The sequence below is a fragment of the Echinops telfairi genome, unplaced genomic scaffold (assembly GCF_000313985.2).
Source record: "Echinops telfairi isolate 266 unplaced genomic scaffold, ASM31398v2 ScPeMD7_3533;HRSCAF=4204_0, whole genome shotgun sequence".
Lineage (NCBI taxonomy): Eukaryota > Metazoa > Chordata > Mammalia > Afrosoricida > Tenrecidae > Echinops > Echinops telfairi.
Window position 1 is genome coordinate 37,731,280 of NW_022107431.1, and position 22,743 is coordinate 37,754,022.

Below are 22,743 nucleotides of genomic sequence, written 5' to 3' on the forward strand. Positions count from 1 at the left end.
TTTCAGCAGATGTATCCAATGCAGTGTGTCATTTGATCTCTGACTGCTGCTTCCCTGAGCATTGGCTGTGAATCCAAGCAAGATGCAATCCTGGACATCTTCAATCTCTTCTCTGTGTATCACTTGTCTGTCAGTTTGTTGTACTGTGGTGGCTTGGGTGTTGCTGTGATGCTGGAAGGTATGGCACTGGTGTTTCAAGTACCAGCGGGTCATCCAACAAGAACAGGTCTCAGCCAAGCTTCTAGAGTAAGCATAGATCATGACGAAGATATAGGCTGTCCACTTCCGAGATATTAGCCACTGACAACCTTATGGATAAAACTGCCCCTGTGGATTTCCAAGATTGTACAACTGTTCGGGGAGTGGAAATCCTCCTCCTGCTCCCCGGGAGCAGCTGGTGGTTTCAACCTGCTGACCTTGCAGTGAGCAGCTCAATATGTAATCACGACATCATGAACTTATAATAACCTAAACATTTCTCTTCCTCTCCTGCACTATTTCTCCCTTATGTTTGTTTTGTTTTCCTTTCACTTCTTCTTTTTCCCTGCCCTAAGTTTCTTGGAAATCCATCTCATTTCTTCACTGCTTTCACCAAGACAACAATTGCACACACACTGTGCCTACAGGTTAGTGAAACGTGCCGGTGTCCCACGTTGTACTACCCAGTATTCTAGACGGCAGCAATGTAACCCAAGTTGCTTCCAGTAAGACACACTGCACGCGACAAACCAAACTCACTGCCATCCGCTCAGTGCTGCCTCCTAGTGGCGCCCGGTGGGTTCTGAACATGTGGATCACAGCTCAACAATTCTGTCAGGTTTTAATCCTGCTCTATAAAAATCTAACTGATTACGTGGAGAGCAAATGTTTTGAGAATGATGAGGGTAACAAATGTACAAATGTGCTTTATACAACTGATGTATGAATGGATTGTGATAAGAGTTGTATGAGCCCCCAATAAAATGATTTAAAAAAATAAATAAGACAAAACTTAAAAAACCTAACTGATGTAATATACATTAGTTATTAGTGCTTCCCACTTTGCCAAGGACTCTGAATTCGGCTTCTGTATGTTAGCATCTTTCACGGGGTGCTATCATTTTACTTACTTACTTTTTAGCTACTCAACCCACTAGGTGGTTTTGAAGGATAACAAGTCTGGGGGATTTTTCCTTTTTTTTAACTTAAGAAACGTACTGTATGTATTTATACAGTCCATCTCAAGAAATGAAATCAATATTTTGGGGTTTTTTTGTCTCCCCTACCCCCATCCCTCTCCTTTCCTAGCTCCTGCTATCATTGTTGACTTTAATTGATACAATTTTTAACTCAATGCTTTTATTTCTAAATGCAATCATATGCATGAGTGAATAGAAATAGAAGAGGTTTTTCTTTCCTCTTCAAATTTATATATGTTGAAGACGGGCCAGGCCCAAGCCAAGCTATGTTGACCCCTCACCAGAAGAATGTAAAACAGAGAACAGCACTAAAGGGACAGACCCAGGGAGAGGGCGGGTCTGTCCAGAGCACATGGGTGCGAACTAAGAGGGAGGGAGAGATTTGACCTCATCATGGCCCACCAAGCCCCAGGGACAACATCCATCCCTGCTTGGAGTAGCCAATGCATAGAGAGGACTGTAGGGCTGGCCCCACCAGGAGACACGATGTTCCCTCACTGACACACAGCGCTATGGGGGACAGCACTGGAGACACTGTGCATAAAGTGTGCCCAGTCTGCCCCACGCACAGCAGGGTGAAATGCAAAGGGAGTACAACAGGGCAGCAAGAGGGGCAAAGTAACCAAATCTCTGAGGAATCCTGGAAACAGACTTCTGACTCAGGCACAGGGCTTGGCACCCAATCAGACCGTCGGGTAAAACTCTTAAGGGTCAGCAGAGAGATCTGGCACTATCTATCATTCTGTTTTGTTTCTTTCACCCTATGCCATGCATATAAGACAGACAGGACCAACAATCCTGAGGAAAAAACAATAGAACCAGCGGTCCCAGAGTTACATAGGAGAGGATGGGGCGGGAAGGGGGAGCAGGGAGCCAACAAATTCAGAGATAAGGGAACAAGAGATCTAAAATTGATAGTGAGGAGGCCTGGTGGAGTTTGATCAAGTGCAATGTATCCAAGAGGAATTACTGAGAGCTGAGTGGAGGATAAGCTTTATAGTGGGACAGGGGGAAGGTGAAAGGAAATAAAGAACTAGGAGGCAAAAACGATTTATATATATAGCTATAGGCATATATATGTAAATATATTAATTTATAATGAAAGGGAGAGGGGCCAATGTACATATATTTATATGTTAATTATTAAGATAGCAGGGGGACTGTGGGCCTCTACTCAAGGCCTTCCGAAACACAAGAACACTTTGTTCTAATAACCTGGCACTCTTTGATATTCACCTTCCCGACATGATCACTGAAGACAAAATGGGTGCACAAGCAAATGTGGTGAAGAAATTGGATGGTGTCTGGCTATTCGAAGATATAGCATCTGAGGGTAGAGAAATGGTAGGGCCTCGAGGCAGGGAGGGCTGGGAAGGGGGAAAAGGGGAGAGAAAGGGGGAACCCATCACAAGGTTGGATATATAGCCCACCCCCCAGGGGGATAAATAGCAGAAATGTGACTGAACAGAGATAATGGACAGTGTAAGACACAAAATAACAACAATAATATATGATTGGTCAAGGATTCATGAGGGTAGGAGGGCGGAGAGGGAAAATAAGAGGAACTGATACCAAGGGCTCAAGTAGAAAGAAAATGTTTTGGAAATGTTGATGGCAACATATGTCTAAGTGTGCTTGATACAATTGAATGATGGATTCTCATAAGATTTGTAACAGCCACCCCAATAAAATGATTAATAAAAAATGATTTAAAATTTATATATATGCTTCCTCATGAAAAAAATGACATGACTGTATCACTTTATAACCCAAGTGTGCTTAAGAACCTCCATTTATGACATAACATATATCTTTTTAACCAAACCTTCTGACCTCTGCAATTTGCTAGCAATGCCCAGCATCAAATTGAAAGAAGGTAGGCTTTTAAAACGGTGTTTTGTATGTGAATATTTTATTTCCCTCTTATGAGAGCTCATATTTATTTACTTTTTAAAAAATGTGTATTTGCTCCCTTTAACCTTGTAACCATACTGTGAAATATCACAGTATTTTTCTAACAAGCCAACCAGGTATAAACAAGGTTTTATATCCATTTGTAAATTTCAGTTGGGGATGGTAGAGTCGAAGGAAGGAAAACAAAGGACAAATACTACAGTTGTGTAAGATTTAATCCACATCCCTCAACAACACAGCGCTGTTGGCATATGTCTCCATAAACAGGCTTCAAAAAGAAGTTACTGCAGTGTAAAAATAATTTCCCTGAACTCATGAGCGTTTTACTGTTCCCAGGCCTCCAAATGGCTTTCGAAATTACTTGTTCAGACTCTTAAGAGCAGTGGAGCCCTGGTGGTGATAGGAGATATGGTGCCTGGCCTGCTCCCTTCAAGTGGAGGCGGAGAGAAGGGAAGTTGAAGAAGTGTGACATCATACATCTGAAAGAGGCCCAGATGGAGGAGCCACTGTCCGTGCCAGAGAAAAATGAACTTGGGAAGATAACGGGTCAAAAGCCAAAGGGGAGGTTAATACGGGGAGGGAAGCCAGCAATTTAAAATTAAAGACAAAATGAGTAAATAAATTACCCATTAATTTGGTTCCAACTCATAGGGACCTTAAGGGAGGCAGATCTGACCCATATAGTTTCCAAGCCCACAAATCTTTACTGCAGCACACTGCCACTTATTTCTTCTGCAAAGCAGTGGCTGTTAAAACTGTCAAACTTCAGGTTAGCAGGTAAGCATCTAACCACTGCACAACCAGAATTCCTTAAGTCAATGAATGAAAAAAACTCAAAACTCAAGCTCACTGCCATTGAATTGATGCTGGCTTATAGCAACAATATTGGACAGGGTAGAACTGCCCCTGTGAGTTTCTGAGGCTCTAATTCTTTATGGGAGTAGAAAGCCTCGTCTTTCTATCTCAGAAAAGCTGGTGGCTTAGAAATTGACCTTGCAGTTGGCCACCTAACGTGTTGCCACTATGCCACCAGGACTCCTCAAATAAATACATGGGCCAAATTATTTTAATGAGCAAAAACTATTTGAGCACCTATTAGTGGCACACACAGTTAAATATTTGACTGTTAAGCAAAAGGTTGGTTGACTCCAGTTCATTGTGAGATGCCTAGAAAGAAAGGCCTAGTAATCCATTTCCAAAACATCAGCTGTTGAACCGCCTACAGTACGCAGTTCCACCATGAAACACATGGCATCACCATGAGGTGGAGGTTACCTGATGGCAACCGGTGTTCATTGTTTTGTGTTTTTAACACTTCAAATACTATGCTGCTGCTGCTGCTGTTGTTATTAGGTGCCTCAGAGTCAGTTCCAACTCATAGCAATGCAATGTGCCGCAGAATGAAACCCTGACCGGCTCTGGCAGCATCCTCACGTGTTATATTTGAGCTCTGTTGTAGGCCCTGGATCAGTCCTCTCCTCTTTTGTGTTGAACCTCTATTTTACCGAGCACGATGTCCTTTTCCAGGACCTGGTCTGATAACACTGTGCTAGGCCCCAGATGAGGCACACTGACAGAGGGTTAGCCACAAGATCAGCAGTTGGAAACCATGAGCCACTCCAAAGGACAAAGATGAGGTTTTCTACTGAGTTGTAATCCACATCAAAGTTTGCAAGCCTTGACCTTCATTGGCGAGTTCTCAAGTTCTCCGCACTTGCAGCGAGCAATGAAGTGTCGTGTGCCAATCGCAGGTTGTTAGTAAGCCTTCCTCCAGTTCTGTCGTCACCTTCTTCTTCATGTGGTCCTTTCTCAGATTCTCTCAGAACTCAGACTGAGTAAGTGTGGTGAGAGAGCACAACCCCGTTGCACACCTTTGCTGATTTTAAGCATGCAGTGTCCTCTTGTTCTCTTCAAACGACTGCCTCTTGACCCAGGTACAGGTTCCACATGACCACAATTAAATGTTCTGGAATTCCCATTCTTCTCTTGGCTATCCATAATTTGTTATGACCCACACAACTGAGTGCCTTTGCATAGTCAATAAAGCACAAGTAAACATCTCTCTGGTATTCCTTGCTTTCAGCCAAGATCTATCTGACATTAGCGCTCTATCAATGTATTGCTGTAACCATTGTTGAATGATCAAGAGCAAAATTTTACTTGCATGTGATATTAATGATCTTCCATAATTTCCACATTTGGTTGGGTCACTGTGTTAGGCGGGGTTCTCTAGAGAAACAAAACCAGGACACTTATGAATACATAAATACATGTTTGTGTATATAGACAGTATATATGTGCAGTTTTATAAAGCAGGGTAGAGCAGTACGGTGAGAAGCTGTGGCGTAGCAGAAGCCAGTAGCACAGCAGTGTAGCAAAGCAGTCTGATGGATCCTCAAGAAGAGTGGTGAAGCAGGTCAGAGTGACAGGATCAATAGGTGGCTCGGCCCGCAATAGTTTAGCACATAGTTGAGGCAAAGGGCTACCTCAAGTAACATAGCTGGTCCATCACCAGGGAGACAGAGGGAAGGGGGTGGCCTTGGAAAGCCATTTGTCACCCTCCTGACTAAACTCCACCCACATGTTCCCATGGAAGCCTGGTTGGCACAATAAACTTAACTATCACAGTCACCTTTCTTTGGAATGGGCACAAATATGGATCTTTTCCAACTGGTTGGCCAGGTAGCTGTTTTCCACATTTCTTGGCATAGTTGAGTGCTTCCAGTGCGTCATCATCCGCTTGCTAAAACTTTTCAATGGGTATTTCATCGGTTTCTGGAGCCTTGATTTCGGTTCAGTGCAGCTTAGACTTCTTCCTTCAGTGGCCTCGGTGCTTCATCATATGCTCCCTCCGAACTGGTTGACTATTGACCGGTTCTTTTTGGTACAGTGGCTCCATGTATTCTTTCCATCTTCTTTTGACATTTCCTGCATAATTTGATATTTTGTCCATAGGATCATTCAGTGTTTCAATTTAAGGCTTGAATATATTTTCTTCGGTCTTTTAAGATATGCTGAGCATAGTGTTTCTTTTTGGTTTTCTAATGCCAGGTCTTTGCACATTCATTACAATACTTTGTCTTTCAAGCTGCCCTGTGAAATTTTCTGTTCAACTCTGACATTTTTTTTTTCACATTTGCTTTACCTACTCTGCAATCAGAGCAAGTTTCAGAGCCTCTTCTGACATCCCTTTTTATTTATTTCCTTTCTTTTTAATGATCTTGTGCATTCTTTGTGGATAACATTCCTGATGTCATCCAACAGCTCATTAGGATTTCTGTTGTGTTTCAATGTATCAAATCTATTCTTGGACGTTCTTGAAATTCAGGTATGTTATACCTAAGGTCCTATAGCTTGGCTCTCTCTCATGGAGTTTTTAATTTTGTTCAACTTCAACTTGAACTTACATACGAACAATTGAAGGTCTGTTCCAGTCAGTTCCTGCCCTTGTTTAGGCTAATGAGATTGAGCTTCTCCATCATCTCTTCCCAGAGATGTAGTCAATTTGATGTCTGTGTGTTACATCTGGGAAAATCTGCATATATAGTTGTCTTTTGTGTTATTGTAAAAGGGTACTGGTGATAAAGAAGTTGTCAGTCTGTAAAACCTAAAGTGTGATCTCCAGCTACATTTCTATCATCACCCAGGCCATATTTTTTTCAACTACTGTTCCTGCCTTTGTTTCTAACTTTTGCTTTCCAGTTACATCACTATGGTTTCATATTTGACCAATATCAGACTGAAGAAGTTGGTAGGATTCTTCAATTTCTTAATCACTAACTCGTGATAGTATGTAAATCTGAAGAATACTTATATTCACTAGGTTTCCTTGTATGTTATGTCACAGACCGCATTAAAATTCAAGATAGCTCTTGAAATGTTCCTTTTGATTATGAGTGATACCATTCCAATTGAATTTGAAACCTTAGGTTTCTCTGATTCAAAATGGTCGCTACCAATCCATTTCAGCTCACTAATGCCTAGAATGTCGATCTTTATGTATTCCATTTCATCTTTGATGGCCAATTTTCCTAGATTCATACTTTGTACATTCCAAGTTCCACTTAACAGATGTTTACAGCTGTTTGTTCTAATTTTGAGTCATCTCAACAGCACATACAGCCAGAATTCTCCTTACAAGCAAAGACGGTGAGGCATCATCACACATACTTTGAACATGTTATCAGGAGAGACAAGCCTCTAGAAAGACATCATTAGTAGAGGGGCAGCAGAAAAGGAAGACTGTTGACAAGAAGGACTGACACAGTGGCTGTAGCAAAAGGCTCACCTACCACTGGCTGTGAGAATGTGCAGGATCAGCGATGCTTCCTTCTATTGTACATAGGGTTGCTATGGATTGGAACTGATTTAGCTTCACCAATAACAACCCATCAGCAAATGAAGGTACCAAAAACTGTATTCCATCCACATGCTAGCTCTTCCTCAGTCGTAGTTTGAGCGCCGTCCACCCTGACGGGATCATTTTCAGGTGCTAGATCTGACAGCATTCTGCTGCTATTTGGGGGGGTTTTCAGTATTTGACGTTTTGATGTTATCCATAAGATTTTCAATGGCTAATAACTTAAAATCGGACTATTCCTTCTTTGGTGTCTGTTCTTAGTTAAGAAACACTGGTGAAACCTGTTCACTTTGGGTGAGCCTCCTGTTATTTGAAATACCAGTGACATCGCTTTCAGCATCCCAGCAATAACCAAGCCACCACAGTGCAAAAAACTGACAGATAAGTGATGGATTTTTTAATGAGATACACTCAATTCCCTGAACTAAGAGAAGAAAGAGATAGTGTGGAGACAGGGAACTATGGATTTTTCCTTCAGTATAACAGTTTTCTACAGACATCCATAGAAAATCAACTCTCAAGATGTTTTATAGTTTCAAGTTTCTATTTCATAATATATTGCTTCTGAGAAAAATTAGCAATATATATACACAACAAAAATTAATATCCATCAATGACTTACTGAATTCCAATTGGTATTGCTACTGCTAGTAAGATATTTTGCTTCTAAAAATTCAATCAGCTACTTAAAATGTCTTCTTATCAGAAATCAACATTCCTGTGCAAATGAGTATAGTCCAATATCTTTTTAACATTTAATGTTTTTAATTCTAAGTGGTTTACAGCAATACTAGGCGAGTCATTTCAGGCGTTATCATGATTTACTTTTATTATTACTCGAAACTTGTATGAACTCAATGATGATACCATCTGTGAAAAGCAAATGCAACCAGCACCAGGAAAGTAAGGCCCAAGAATTCTCCTGCCACCTTTATCCCACAACTCCCAAACAAGCTCACTGGGATTCAGTGGATTCAAGCTGATTGGAAAAAGACCTGCCCCTCTGGGTTTCTGAGCTGTCAGTATTTGCTTGTTGCTAGATGCCCTGGACTTGGCTCTGAGATACCCTACGTACAACAGAACGAACCACCGCTGAGCCTGCACCTTCCTCACAAGTGTTAGGTGTGAGCCGTGTTGCAGCCACTGGGTCAAGCCATCTCGTCCTGGTTCGTCCTCATTTTCGCTAGCCCTCTACTTTACCAAGCATGAAGCCCTACATCACAACTAGACTTCCCCAAATCTTCCAAGAAGAGTGGGAGAAAATTCTTGTTGTGTGGGGAACCAGTCAGCTTCTCATCTCTCCTGGTTTTTCCTTAAGAACCCCCTTGGCACTAGCCTTATACTGCCCTCTGCTGGCTAGTTCTGATTTCAATCTTTTACACAAATACTAATAAGATCTTGTATTAGGCATGTATATAAATTCACTTGGCTCACCAAAGTTTTCAAAAAGTATTATACTCCTATTTATTGTGCTTAAAATCAACCTCAAATATCAGTTGTACCTTTATTTCATTTCATTACAAACATATGGTATCTTACTACAAAGCCATTTTTCTTCATTAAAGAAAAAGTTACTCAAGAAAATTTATATATCACCTTTCCAGAACTAATCATAAATACTTGGATTCTTCCAAGTAACCTTCCAATCTTCTTTCTTGCCTCCATATTCACCCTGATATTTTTTGTCAAAAAAGTGTGATCCTGTAGGTGTTAGGAATGCTACTCAAAAAACACTAACGCATCCAATGGGATTGAACAACAGAAACTGTGTGGGACTGGAAGGGATTTAGTGGAATGAGTAAAGTATGTCAATAAAAATATTATTTTAAACAAAGCAAAAGTAAAAACACTAGCAGATGTTCTCCTCAGCAGTTTTTGTTATAGATCCCATTACTGTATGTAAATGTACCGTGTTTTATCTAACCATTCTATTCTTCCAGTAAACAAAAGTATTACCAGTTCTTTAACACATACTTTGCAGTCAATAAATGTGTTATCTTAACTGAAGATGTTCTCAACTGAGGCTAGGTAGGCTTTAGTCTGCCTGCTTTGTCATCGGATCTCTCTGGGCCAGCAGACCCTCACAGGCTGACAAGGCCCCAGCAGGCTTCCCAGCACCTCCACTTGTCCATGCCTTATTACCTCAGGTTGGTTCATTCACACGAGGAAACTTGATCTAGAGTTCCTATCAAAACACTTCCTTGGCTCTTATTCGACATACTTGCTTCCCAAAGTCCTTGGAAACCAAATTATCAATACAGTGAAGATTAGTCAGCAAATATGAAGCAGAAAAATGTGTAGCTGAGACCTTTAAGTGGTGTTTCATGAAAAACGACTTATAGCAATCCCATACGACAGGGTAGAGCTGCCCCTCGGAGTCTCTGAGGCTGTAATACTTTACAGGAGTATTAAGCCTCACCTTTGTGCTGAGAAGTGGCTGGTGATTTCGAACTGCTGTCCTTGAGGCCAGCAGACCAATCTATAGCCCATCACACTACCAGGGTTCCTTTCTTAGCACCGCCTGAACTGGTTCTCTGAAGCCCTCTCTGGGGCACCTCCTTGTTCCCACAAGATCATGTTTGCTGGAACTCGTTTACGGAGGAGGTTTCTTTTTGGCTAGGGGTAGTTTTCTGAGGACATCGGGTTGAAGGCCGCCTCTGCACCCACCATCTCCACTCCATAGCCACCGGCCTGCCTCATCTAATCTGTGGTCTTGTTTCCCACTAGCCAAGTAATCACCCTTCCTTCCTGTATGGAATACGGAAGAGGCATTTATGGCTTGTATGACCAAGGCTGTTTAAAAGCCTTTCATCTAAAAGGAAGAAAAAAATAGAAGCTCCATCTCCTGGGAGACATTTAATTTTTAATAAAATTTCTATTAAGGAGTCCTGGTGGGATAGCGGTTATGCACTGGGCTTCAGTCGGCAAGGTCAGGAGTTTCAACTCAAAAGGGCAGTTCTACTCTGTCCTATAGGATCGCTGAGTTGGCATCAACTCAATGGCAGTGCGTGGTGGCACAGTAGGTGAAGTACTGAACTGATGAAAGCTCCATAGATTGAATCCAGTTTCACCAGAGATGAGGCAATCTGCTTCTGAGCCTCAGAAATCTTCCAGAACAGTTGTTAGACTGGGTTGACACTCATGTATGTATATTTAAGAGCTTTATATCAGTAAGTAATCATAAATCAAGAAAACAGCCCAGCCCAGCCCAACAGAAGTCCCTAAGTGGAATACTAGTCCATAAGTCCCTCTTAAAACTCATGCAGCACTAATAGCTAAAAAGTAGGGAAGCAACCTAACTGCCTATCAATGGGAAAATGGTTAAAACAAAATGTGGCATACACTTAACACACAACTCAGCAATGTCATCATACATACTACAATAAGGATGGAACTTGAAAACTTATGCTGGGTTAAGTTCATCCCAAAAGGGTGTATTTATAATATAAAAAAGGAAACAGGCAAGTTTATAGAGAATAAAGTTTATTGATGACTACCAGAGGCAGGTGGGAGGGAGCATTGTTCATGGAGGAGTGATAAAAAAATCCCATTGGTCAAGGGGAGGGCTGCACAGCTTATTAACATTATTAGTGCTATAACTGGTAGACCTGTAAAAATGAGTTGGAAAGCTATGATACATACATTTGCAACAAAAAGGAACAGCTACTGACGCTATTTATGCACATTTTGTGGGATTTGGTTCCTTTCATTGGTGTGCAGGGCCATGGTTACATGGGACATCCGTTAATCATCCTTCAGGTGTGTTTAGTACATCTGGAATTCCTAGTGTCGTGCATAGTGCCTGCGATCCTCAGTTAGTGAAGCACTGGGAGCAGCAGAGGAATGGACGCCAGAAAAATGAGTAAATGGATGTGTGGCTACTTGCTTTTATGAACAACTATCTCCTTTCCAATGAGACCAGCTAGTTGGTGGCCAGCTACCATTATTGAATGTTTTGATCAATGATTCTATAGAAGATTTTAAACAGAATTTCAAGAACAGAACCTCAAGATCAGAATTCCAAATTCTCATGGAATCCATATATTCTGGAGCCATTCAGGCTCTATGACTCCCTGAAGCCATCGCCCTGAGCTGTTAACACTTAACAAGTATCCCGTGAAGACTTCTTAAAACCCAACAATTTTGCCTAACTGGTAAAAATTAAATGTCTACCTTAAACATTGAGCTCTTTAAAACCTGTGGGATCAAAGTGACGGCAGCAACTTGAGAGCCGAGACTGGAAACTTAAGGGAGCCGTGAGTTTAATAAGAGAAACACACTTCAAACAGGAGGGTCAAGATAATTATACAACTCAAAAGATGTAATCTATCATGGAAACATACATATAGGAATTGTTGGTGTCATGCTGTGTATATTCTCAAATGTAAAAAGCGCCACAAGCAAACCCATCCCACCTAATTCAGTGGGTCTCCACCTCCCTAATTATGCAGCCCCTTGTTACTCACTCATGTTGTGGTGAGCTCCCAACCATAAAATTATTTTCATTGCTATTTCACAACTATAATTTTGCTGTTATGAATTGGGCGACCCCTGTGAAGGGATCATTCAACCCCCAGAGGGGTCACAACCCACAGGTTGAGATCCACTGATCTAATTAATCCCAACTCATCGCACAGGAGGGGCGAATTGCCACAACTTCCCACATCTTGGTTGGTGGGTTTAATGGCCAACCTTTAGGTCAACAAAAGGGTGCAGATACCTTAACCACTGTACTAGCAGGGCTCCTTAAACAATCTAAGGATTAATTAATCTTAATCATACTAAAATGCAGTCAAATCACAAAGGAAAAAATGTAGAAAGCAAAAAAAGCACTAAGGTCAAATGAAAAAATTATTTGGCTTGGAGGCTCTACAGCCCCTATGGAGAGGTATGAGCATGAGCAAGACAGAAGAGCCAAGGGTTTAGTTCCCACTTCTCTCTTGTGAGTACAAGGAGGGTCCTAAATAAGTCTCAGAGGACAGGCAGGCCATGTCATAGAACTATTTCCCCAAAGAAAACTTGTTTCTCAGCTGACACTCCAGCTTGGGTAGACTCCTTTGTGAACACCTACATCACAGTGGCTCTCCTGATTCTTCACAGTAGCAAAATGTTATGATATAGCAACGAAAATAATTTTATGGTTGGGGACTCACATGAGGAACTGTATTAAAGGGTCATGGCATCAGGAAGGTTGAGAACCACTGACCTAGAAAAATCTACAGACAAGCTGCAACCATCAGACTTCAGTGACATGGGAGCTGGGTTTTAGAGAAAAATGCCAGCTAAGAAAAAGAAAAATCCTTCAAAAAGGAAAACCCTTCTGGCAGGAGTGGAATGAGCCAACAGACGAAGTCATAGATACAAAAGTGATCATTGTTGTTGCCGTCATCTGTGAGGCTCCATGACGGCTGCAGCAAAACAAGGCAGAGGCAGGACACTTGAGGTGTGAAGCCTGGCAATTACGGTAGTAGGAAAACCTAGAGCAGACATAGTACAAGGCTGGTGGCAGGGTCTGTCCTCCGGGGAAGATGATAAGAGTTCAATTTGAAGGATACAAAACTGCAGTGTAAGAAAGGCGCATTTATGGGGAGCTACAGTGCACACCCATCAAGTCTCCAAACCAACTCACTTCCAGTTAATTCTGACAGGGTAGAGCTGCCTCTGGGTTTGAGACTGAACTTCAGGAGTCTAAAGCCGCTGGTGGTTTAGAACTACTCTACAACGGATTTAAAAAAGCAAAAATACATTTGAGAATCACAGCAATCTAGAGGGTTAATGAAAGCAGTGGCAACCTATCCCAGACCACACACAAGCAGGACTGCACTGGTACAATGAAAGAGGCAGGCAGAGGAACAAAAACGATGCAAGGAAGGAAGTGGCAAAGACCAAGGAAAGGGCAAAAAGCACTTTTTGGTGTTTATGCCAGAGAAGTCAGGAAAGGGCTGTTACTGAGCAATTGGTTTTGATGGACTGGAAGTAGTGAGCAAGCATTATCAACCCATTTCAGTTACAAGAAAGCAAGCCAGATGAAATGAAAGTGAGAATGGAGAAAAATGTTTCAGAAATTGATTATAACTATGATTGTACAACTCTTAATGAGTTATTGTATGCTACATGAAGTTTAAGCCAATAACCGATTTTTTAAAAATAGCTTCTCACTGATATCTTCTAATACAGGTTTAAGATTTTATAACTTAAAAAATTGCTTGTGAGGGTAGATTGGCACAAGAGCTACAATGGACTGTTTATGGTTAGCCTTCACAAGTTATATACATAAAACAGAGGGTACAAGTATAAAACCTATACCTATTACCCCAAACCCCTGCGTTACTGATATCCTTTCAACTTTTATACATCATAGCACCTGAACACATAAAACCCTTACTGAAAACGCATGCATAAAATGAAATGCTTGCAACCTGTGCTCCCCACCAAGACTGAATTGTAGCACCCCAAGTGGCCCTAGTGGTTCCTGAGGTTTTATATATCTTAATGAGTTCTTAACTCAAGTATACTGCTTATACAAATGCATAAAGGTTTATCAGACCTATCCTATCCGTTTATGGCTTACAATATGACCTTACTTCCGCACCAAACTTCTCCATTTTGTCTGTTATAATGGACTATGGCCTCACACTAACCCTCTATACTGATATCCAGAGATTTTGCTAGCCTCAGCCTGCTGCAACACCATTGCCTTCATTAAAAAGCATAGCTTCCCTATAGAATCCTATTATACATGGTAGAATTGCCCTGATGGGTTTCAGAAGCTGGTTTAACTAAAGTAGAAAACCTCATCTTTCTCCTGAGGAGTAGCTATTGGAGCCTAACTGCGATCTACTTATCAGCTCAGTAGCATGAGACTCAGGTTAGCCCCCTCAAAAGGCTTTACCAGAATAACTTAATACCCACCCACTCCCGCCTTGTAGGTGGGTCTCAACCAGTTTTTAGAAAAGGGTAAAGTTGAGTTTTCCACTAGAAAATGGCCTTTAAGTAAATCAGAAGTTGATGGGTTTAAGTAATGTGGAGGGACTCAGGCACAGCAGTAAATCTTTTAACTTAATTAACTTAACTAGCTTTGCTATTTATTAACATAAGTCTATTCTACTGTCACTAAAAAACAGGAAAACCACCTTCCCTCCCCCAGCCTTCATTGCCTGTTGCCAGTTTGTTCTTAACCTTTTGCAAAACATCCCCTTCCACCTTACCACCACCTTCATTACACCCACAGGTTTAATGAAAGCAAGTTTGCTTTAAAACAGTAAAGTGGTAAAATGAATACCTCTACTGTATCTTGCTTTGATGAAGAGATGGGATCCTATTGCAACTTCAATGGTGTGATGTATGCCCTACTTTAAGAGCTTTCTAGTCTGAGTAGTCCCCTATAGACAATTAAAATGGAAAATAACACTTAAAAAATCAGAAAAATAATTAGAACCAGGAGAACAATTAGCAAAGTTTTATTTGCTCATTTTTTGCATTTAAAGTATTCTTCAATAACATCCTTGGCTTGAGATTCTTTGCCATAGTCCTTTAAAAACAGAAACAAAAGTTTGCTTAGAACAATGTCGACTGATAGTATCAACTAGTTATTTTAGTCTCATCATAAAAATTAATGTAGCCATTTTCAGGGACCTTAATGATCTCAATTATCCTTAAGGCTCGTAACATGGCTTTACTGTTATTGCCAGCTTTTTCTAAATTTCTGCAGAAACACAATCAAGTAAGCAGAATCAATGGCTGGCTTTTAATGTTTAAGACTTGACAACAATTCAACAAATCTTAATTCACCCTAACTCAACTTACCTTAACAACCACACAACTGCAACCAACCACTTTCCGGGGTTTTCCTTCTCGGTCAATTTTGCAAAGGCCCACCCACTCTCCTAGTTTCTTGTTGTCATCAACCTATCGGAGGAATCAAACACCACTATATTAAGAAGGTGGCAAACTCAAATAATAAATACCCTCTACTCCAGGTGGCTGTAGTCAGATACCCCCTACTCCAAGGTAGCTGTAGTCAGAATTGGTGACATGGCAATTTCCTCACTAGACTCAGTAGAGGGAGCCAGTTGTCATCATTTACAGCATACCAAGGTCACCCATACCTACTACTTACTCTCTGACCCTTTTTCGTTTCTAGAAAATATTTACTGTTAGTTTTAGACACAATCACTATTTTCTTACAACGGCACACATTTAAGAACAAAATGTGGACAGCATTAATTCTTGCATGCCAAGTCTTAGTTTGCCCAATATAAACGCTTCTGCAAATTGTCAAATTAAAAGGAGCTTCTTACCTTAATGAGGTTGATTTGGTGTTCAGCACACAGGGCCTCCACTAACTTGACATACATAGGCTCATCACAGTTGGATGCGAGCACACAAAGATGAGCTTGGCGCCTGAAATACAAAATTCTCCTTCAATACCCGGGTCTAACTAATAACCCCGTGGCCCTATAGTCCTTCCAAGTTATCTTTGCACTGGCTACACTGGCAAAACACAAGCAGCAGAGGCAGGTCATAACAACAATGTGCAGAAAACTGCATTCTGACTTACAGCCACAGGACATATATTTCTACAGAAACAATCTTTCTCACAACTAGGTTTATATGGAATTAACAGGCTGAACAAGCTTTTTCTTGCACATCAACTTCCTACACACACAAAACCATGGATTATGTGAAGCATGAGCTAGCAAATAAAGAGTTGTTACCTGTTACTGGCTCAGACATCGATTTTAACTTTGTGCAGCATTGCCAGGTATAACTGGTCCAAGGACCTGCTGGTGTAGATCCAACAAGCGAGTGCTGTTTCCACTGGATTCAACTGCCAGTCTACACCAAACTGAATTGAACTGACATAAATTCAACTGATTTGAAAACCGTTTGACAGACACTTAGAATCTGCTCAATTAGTAACTAAAGGCATGCAGTTGTTTCGCCAATGTAACCAGGCTAGAGAACTTGACTAAACATTCCAAAATCTTTCCCAGTTTCTATCAAATTTCACAGGTACTTGAAAAGTCTCTTCATTGGATAAAACCTTTACTGGCTCAATCTCAGTACAGGTTTGTCAGACTCTATTTGTCTCACTCATGGAGAGTGAAGGGGTATCCGACAACACAAGTCATCATTCAAACACTGTAGTTCACACGCCAAATATTGAGTTCTTTTGCACTTAACGCATTAACTTCATTACTTCCTTTAAGCATCTGTTCCGATTGCAACACACATATTTATTGAAAGGCATAAACGTACTTGTCTAAGGCTTTGGCAGCTTCGCGAATTCCACGTGCTAGGCCATCGTGGATGAGGGCGGTCTTCAGCACCTCTTGTAAAGCAGTGTTAACGTCCATTACACCTCCAGCAGCAATGCTGAAATCAAGTCAGATCGGTTAGCATTTTTCAAAAGAGCCCCTGCTGGGTTATGCGGCCTGAGAAGCCGTCTGCATTCCTCCTACAACATCGCTGAGTCGGAATCAACTTGACCCAAACAGGCATGTTCATTTGTTAAACTAGCACTATGCAAACTCTGATGGGCGGAGAATTAAGCACCGAACTGCAACCTGAAGGCCTGTGGTTCGAAACCACGGGATGCTTTACGGGAAAGAGGCACGCCAACTACCAAGACATCCAGCTGTCGTAAACGCAAAAGGGCAGTTCTGTCCTATCGGCTCGGTGAGTCGGATTCGACTCCACTGGCAGCAGGCGTGGGGCTTTAAAATAAGAGATAAGCGGAGGAGACGCCGAAGTGGGCCAAAGCACCCCGCCCACACTTTCGCACTCACCCTTCCTCGGCCATGGCGGTAGGTTACGGGTGGGACCGAATCTTGAACACACTGAAAGGTAAAAATTAAGACGTTGGTTAAACACCCCTGCTCACACTCGGGCAGAAAATGCCACTCGCGCTACGAAGGTGCCGCCACCCGAGTCTTCCTCACCCGGAGCCTCCGCTTCCGCACAGCTCGGCGGGGACAGGGAAAGAGGCCGGGCGGGCGCGCATGACGGTATTTAAGGAACTCAGGACCCCTGCGCGCATGTGTACACGGTCCTAAGGCTGGGGGTGGCTCTCGCGATGCCGGGCTCCGGAGGTTCCGCGAGTCTTCTGTCTTGGCCGACCCGCCACTGGCCGGCGCAACAGGCGCGCCGCAGACAGCCGCGCGATGCCGTCTCCGGCCGGAGGCGGGGCCTGCGCAGGTCCACGCAGCTGAGCTACGGCGGCCGAGGAGGGCCGGAAGTTTGCGTCCTCCTAGCCGCGTCCGGCTCCAAGGAGCCCAATTCTTTGACCTGTTATCTTACCGGGTTCTGCTGGCCTGTCCATCCCAGAGCTCTCGAGCGGCACAGTCTTCGCAAATGCCCTTCATAGTCACTGAGCGTGCGCTAATATTTCATTCTGCGAGTGATTGTAACGCGCGCATGTGAAATAAAATAAAACCCAACTCACTGCCAGAGAGCTTTTCCATCCTTCTGAAAACTTCACAAACTGCTTTCCCGGGATGAGCTTCCTGTCTGGCTCTTGATTCCGCTTTTTTTAAATGCGCGCTCTGTGTGTCTGGGAGTCGGCTTCGCCACGTGGAGACGCTAGGATGCCAAACAAAACTTCCCCAAAGGCTTTCCCGGGTTCTGTACGGTTACTGTGAGTAGGAATTTACTTTTCCCAAAGGTTTGATTTGGGTCGTATTTACGGAAGCAGGTCGCCCGGTCCTTTTTCCGCAGGGAAAAGGGGGTTTCTGACCGCTTCCTTCCAATAGCACCCAACCTATTGGTTAGTAACAACCACTGTGTCACCAGGTCTGGTAATAGTTGCTTAGAGCTGGAGGCGGTGTAGTGGATGCGCACTGGAGTGCTAACAGCAAGGTCGGCAGTTTGAGACCCCAGTCACTCCGCGTAGATGAAGATTCTTTCATAGTATTACACCTTGGAAACCCACAGGGGCAGTTCTCCTCGGGCCTGAAAGGTCTCTGAGTCGGTTAACCAGCAGCAGTTGACACTTCGGGAGAGAAAGATGAAGATTTCTGTTCTTTTAAAGCTGTATTGCTTGAGAAACCCAAGTGAGCAGTTCTAATCTGTTTTTTAAGGGTCATTTCGATGGCTGTAAACGTTTGTTTCTTTATTTTAGTTTGTGCTTTGAATTCGTAATCTTATGCAAATCAAAATTTATGAAGAGGATTTTAAACACCTGCAATAGGCATTGGACATGGAAATCATAGGACTTCTATGAAAAAACTAGTTTTTGAGAAATCTGGCATTAATTAGTAACTCAGACTTGCAGGTTTTATGAATGGAGTCATAGAACACAGTCCCACATTCTCCAGAAGCAATATTTTGAATTGTGCACTGATTTCAAAGCAAATTTATGAAACAGCTGAATATACTGTCTCAATTTTTAAAACACGTTCTCTTCTGGCAAACTGTCAAACCAGTCAGCAATTAGTAAGCACTTGGTATCAGCTGGCACAGGGGAGTCAGTAGCAGAACTGCTGGGAAGCAAAGAACAACAAAAAGTGAGTAATGTGACAGAAAGTGCCAGAAAGAGTTGACTAGGCTAGAGGTATACTGAAAGTTTAATAATGTGTGCACACACACACACCCCATGGAGTCACTCCTGTTACAGCGAACCCCTGTGGGTTTCTGAGACAGTCTCCCTCCAAGTTGCTGGTGGTTTTAAACTGCTGACCACACAGATCGCAGCCCAAAGCCTAACCACTACACTACCAGGACTCCATAATAATGCATAGTTCATTTATAGCTTTCCAGATAGTACATTTTATTTGAAGTATTAAACCGATTTTCCATCGATAATTCATCCCTTAAAGTTGCTCACTTAATTAAAAAGTATGCTTGTTAAGCATTTGCATGATTAATAAATAAATGAACAAACACAGGGTTTATAAAGAGGAGAGAGCATGAAAGCATATCCCTTCTGTTTGGGGAACTGTGGTTGGATTAAGATTTGAGTTAAAGATTGGGATGCCTGAAAGACCACCAGGAGGTGCCAAGTGTCGAATGTCTCAGGATGAGAAGGCAATGTGGAAAAGAGAAGTTTAGGTTGGCAGCAAGAGTTGAAATGGACCCAAAAGAAGGCGATCCGATTCAAAACAAGTGAGGATGGGCGTCGAGGAGTGCCTTGCCTAGAGGAGAGAGTAAGACACATCATGGATGCCTCCTGGGGGCTTTTTTGAAGTTGCCTCAAGCATATTTGTACTTTTTTTTTTCAATCGGGTCCCCCCCACCCCACCGTCCCTTTAGTCTTTTGCTTTATTTTTTTTTTTCCAAACCACTGTTTTAGGAGCTAATGTAGACATTATACCATTCCACACTTCAATCACATCAGTTGTGTTGTACAATCACCATCTAGCTGTGTTGTACAATCACTACCAGTCAGTTTCAAAGCATTTTCTTCCTTCTGGAACTATTAGTTATCAGCTCCCCATCCCCCACCTTGCCCCGCCTTCTACCTCTCCTGCCACACCCCCAGGAATCTAGATTCACCTTTCCTGGGTTTCATATTCCACAAAACAGAAAAACACATAACAGTCAAGAAAGCTACCAACAATGACAAAATACAATGGACAAACCCCAGTATGAAAAACACACATACACAGAAAATATTAAAAACCAGATCAAACACTTAAGTGTATCTGAAGGGAGATCAAGTGACAAGTTTTAACTGCTCACGTAAGATTTATCATTTTAAACTACTATAATCATCTCTCCAGTACTCTCTGTCTGATAGCCAGGCTATTCCCAGCCCACAATTATGGTTCAAGGGGAATTGCTGGAGGCTTATTCCCTGTGTAGATCCTGCAAATGTATTTTGGGCTGTCATCCACAATCCCCTGCACACCAAATCCCACAATTTAAACTTTGCTATCATTCCCCCCTTTGGATTTGGATTATATAATTTGCAATCCTTGGATCATGGATGTTGGTTTGCTTCTTCTATGCCGGTTTAGTTGAAATCTCATCCAAATAGCTGCCTGTCTGAAAATACGGCCTGACCTGGTGACCCGGTGGTTGTTACTAACCAGTAGGTTGGCTGCTATTGGAAGGAAGCGGTTAGAAACCCCCTTTTCCCTGCGGAAAAAGGACCTGGCGACCTGCTTCCGTAAATACGGCCCAAACCAAACCTTTGGGAAAAGTAAATTTCGACTCACAGGAACCGTATAGAACCCGGGAAACCCTTTGGGGAAGTTATGTTTGGGATCCTAGTGTCTCCACGTGGCGAAGCCGACTCCCAGACACACAGAGCGCGTTTTTAAAAAGCGGAATCAAGAGCCAGACAGGAAGCTCATGCCCTGGAAAGCAGTTTGTGAAGTTCTCAGAAGGATGGAAAAGCGCTCTGGCAGTGACGGGTTTTATTTCAGATGCGCGCGTTACGATCACTCGCAGAATGACATTATCAGCGCACGCTCAGTGACTATGAGGGGCATTTGCGAAGACTGTGCCGCTCAAGAGCTCTGGGATGGACAGGCCAGCAGAACCACTGAGTGATCAATAACCACTGTAGGCCAAGTGGAAAGAGAGAGTCAATGCCCAGAAAGCGAAAGAGAGGGCCAGAGTCCAGAAAGGGAAACAGAGGGCCAGTGTCCAGAAAGGAGCTCTGATGTCATAGTGGTTACTAACTGGGCTGCCTGCCGCATGGTCAACAATGAGAAAGCACCAGCACCTCCGTGGGGGATAAGGACCGGGTTTTCTACTCCCCTGAACAGTTACAGCCTCCCCTCCGACACCCAGGGAGGGCTGCTGTGAGCCAGCGTTGACCAGATAGCATTGCGTTCGGAATTTGGAGAGCCAGAAGGCGCTCTGCCTACTAGTAACCCGTGTTACTGTTACCCTAGTGCTTGGTGGAGTACAGGGTTTATGAAGTTTTTTGTTTTGTTTTTTCCTGGTGGGCACTGTGGGTTCAGTCTTGGGCTACTAACCCGCCTCACGATCAGCAGTTCAAACCCCCAAGTTGCTTTGTGGGAGAAAAATGGTGTTGTCTAGTCTGCTCTCATAAACTCCATATGGGGATGCTCTGAGTCAGAATTCACTTGATGACAGTGTGCTGGCGGCTTGGTTGGTTTTTTGCAGGGAGGGACTTTGCAGTTAATGCTGGAGAGAGCAGTTCTGTGTTCCAGAGGGTCACTATGAGTCAGACTCGACTGGATGGCAGTGAGTTTTTTTCTTTAACATTTTGCAGTTAACAGTCATAGATTTCTTCTTTTTAAAAAAATCATTTTATTGGGGACTCATACAGCTCTTATCACAATCTATCCATCCATCCATCCATTCTGTCAAACACATTTATACATTTGTTGCCCTCATCATTTTGAAAACATTTTCTTTTTACTTGAACCCTTGGTATCAGCTCATTTTTCCCCTTCCTCCTCCACCCTCCCTTACAAAGTTTTATAATCAGATTTTTCTCTTAGAAATATTAATTGTAAATAACATACACAGAAGCCAAAACGAAATGCTACAAAGAAAAATATATGATTTCTCTTCCAGGTGTCAAAATGCTGTTCCCACTCTCCCTGCATTTCAAAGGAGCTTCCACCTGCTGTTTGCACTTCAAGGGATTTGGGAGGTCAGCCAGAGGTTAGTTAGCATCTGGAAAATCCTCAGATTAATTGTATAGTGTGTGATGTGCCTATAAAACTGTCTTAAGGAAACAAAAAGCATCCTCTTAGCACTCCTAAATTCTGGTATCTGCTTTTTACAGAAGCTGACATACCTGTTAGTCTGGGTGGAGCTGACATATTTCAAGGATTTACAATTTGTGGTTTATAGTTTGACTCTCACACTTCCTTCTTAGAATTGGAACTACCTTTTGAAAAAGATTAAGAAATTTAGCTATGGAACTGGTTCCAGCAAAAATGATGTTGAAGGGCAGGCTGGTGATCCAAAGATCCTCTTCACTTACTTTTAAGGTCACCAAAGGAAACCCATTGCCATCAAGTAAATTCCAACTCACCTCAACACTTTAAGAAAAAGTACTGCCCCATAGGGTTTCCAAATCTTTATGGAACCAGGCAGCCCCATCTCTCTCCCACAGAGCAGCTGGTGGGCTCAAACAGCCAACCGTTGGGTTAGCAACTGAGAACTTACCCATTGTGCCATCAGGGCTGCTTACTTTTAAGGTACCTACTCGTGACGGCCAGAAGAACAAACAAACTGTACAGCTACAGTGTTCCTCAGAGGCAAGGATGGCAAGACTTTGTCTCCTGTCCTTTGGGCATGCTGTCAGGAAAGGCCAGTGCCTGGAGAAAGACACCATGCTTGGCAAAGGAGAGGGGTAGCTGA

General features: G+C 42.6%; 1 protein-coding gene and 3 non-coding genes across 4 annotated transcripts; all 4 read right to left on the bottom strand.

Moving 5' to 3' along the window:
* Nucleotides 1–14,896: 14,896 nt before the first annotated feature.
* Nucleotides 14,897–17,443, bottom strand: RPS12 (ribosomal protein S12). The gene is made up of 6 exons (XM_030886828.2): nt 17,397–17,443; nt 17,244–17,294; nt 16,714–16,830; nt 15,753–15,855; nt 15,259–15,360; nt 14,897–14,983 (listed from the first exon to the last, which is right to left on the bottom strand). The coding sequence occupies exons 2-6, from the start codon at nt 17,255–17,257 to the stop codon at nt 14,921–14,923; spliced, it is 399 nt and encodes a 132-aa protein (XP_030742688.1). The 5' UTR covers nt 17,258–17,294; nt 17,397–17,443; the 3' UTR covers nt 14,897–14,920.
* On the bottom strand, nt 15,066–15,199 carry LOC115871129. The gene has a single exon (XR_004047109.1). It is a non-coding gene; the product is annotated as a small nucleolar RNA SNORA33 (small nucleolar RNA).
* LOC115871138 lies at nt 15,466–15,541 on the bottom strand. Its single transcript, XR_004047117.1, has one exon. It is a non-coding gene; the product is annotated as a small nucleolar RNA SNORD100 (small nucleolar RNA).
* LOC115871081 lies at nt 16,524–16,595 on the bottom strand. Its single transcript, XR_004047070.1, has one exon. It is a non-coding gene; the product is annotated as a small nucleolar RNA SNORD101 (small nucleolar RNA).
* Nucleotides 17,444–22,743: the final 5,300 nt, after the last annotated feature.

Excerpts from the sequence above, each read along its gene's own strand:
- RPS12 (XM_030886828.2), bottom strand. Across the intron at positions 15,856-16,713 it reads GCTGCCAAAGCCTTAGACAA|GCGCCAAGCTCATCTTTGTG; the intron begins GTACGTTTATGC and ends TTTGTATTTCAG. Across the intron at positions 14,984-15,258 it reads GCAGTTGTGTGGTTGTTAAG|GACTATGGCAAAGAATCTCA; the intron begins GTAAGTTGAGTT and ends CTGTTTTTAAAG.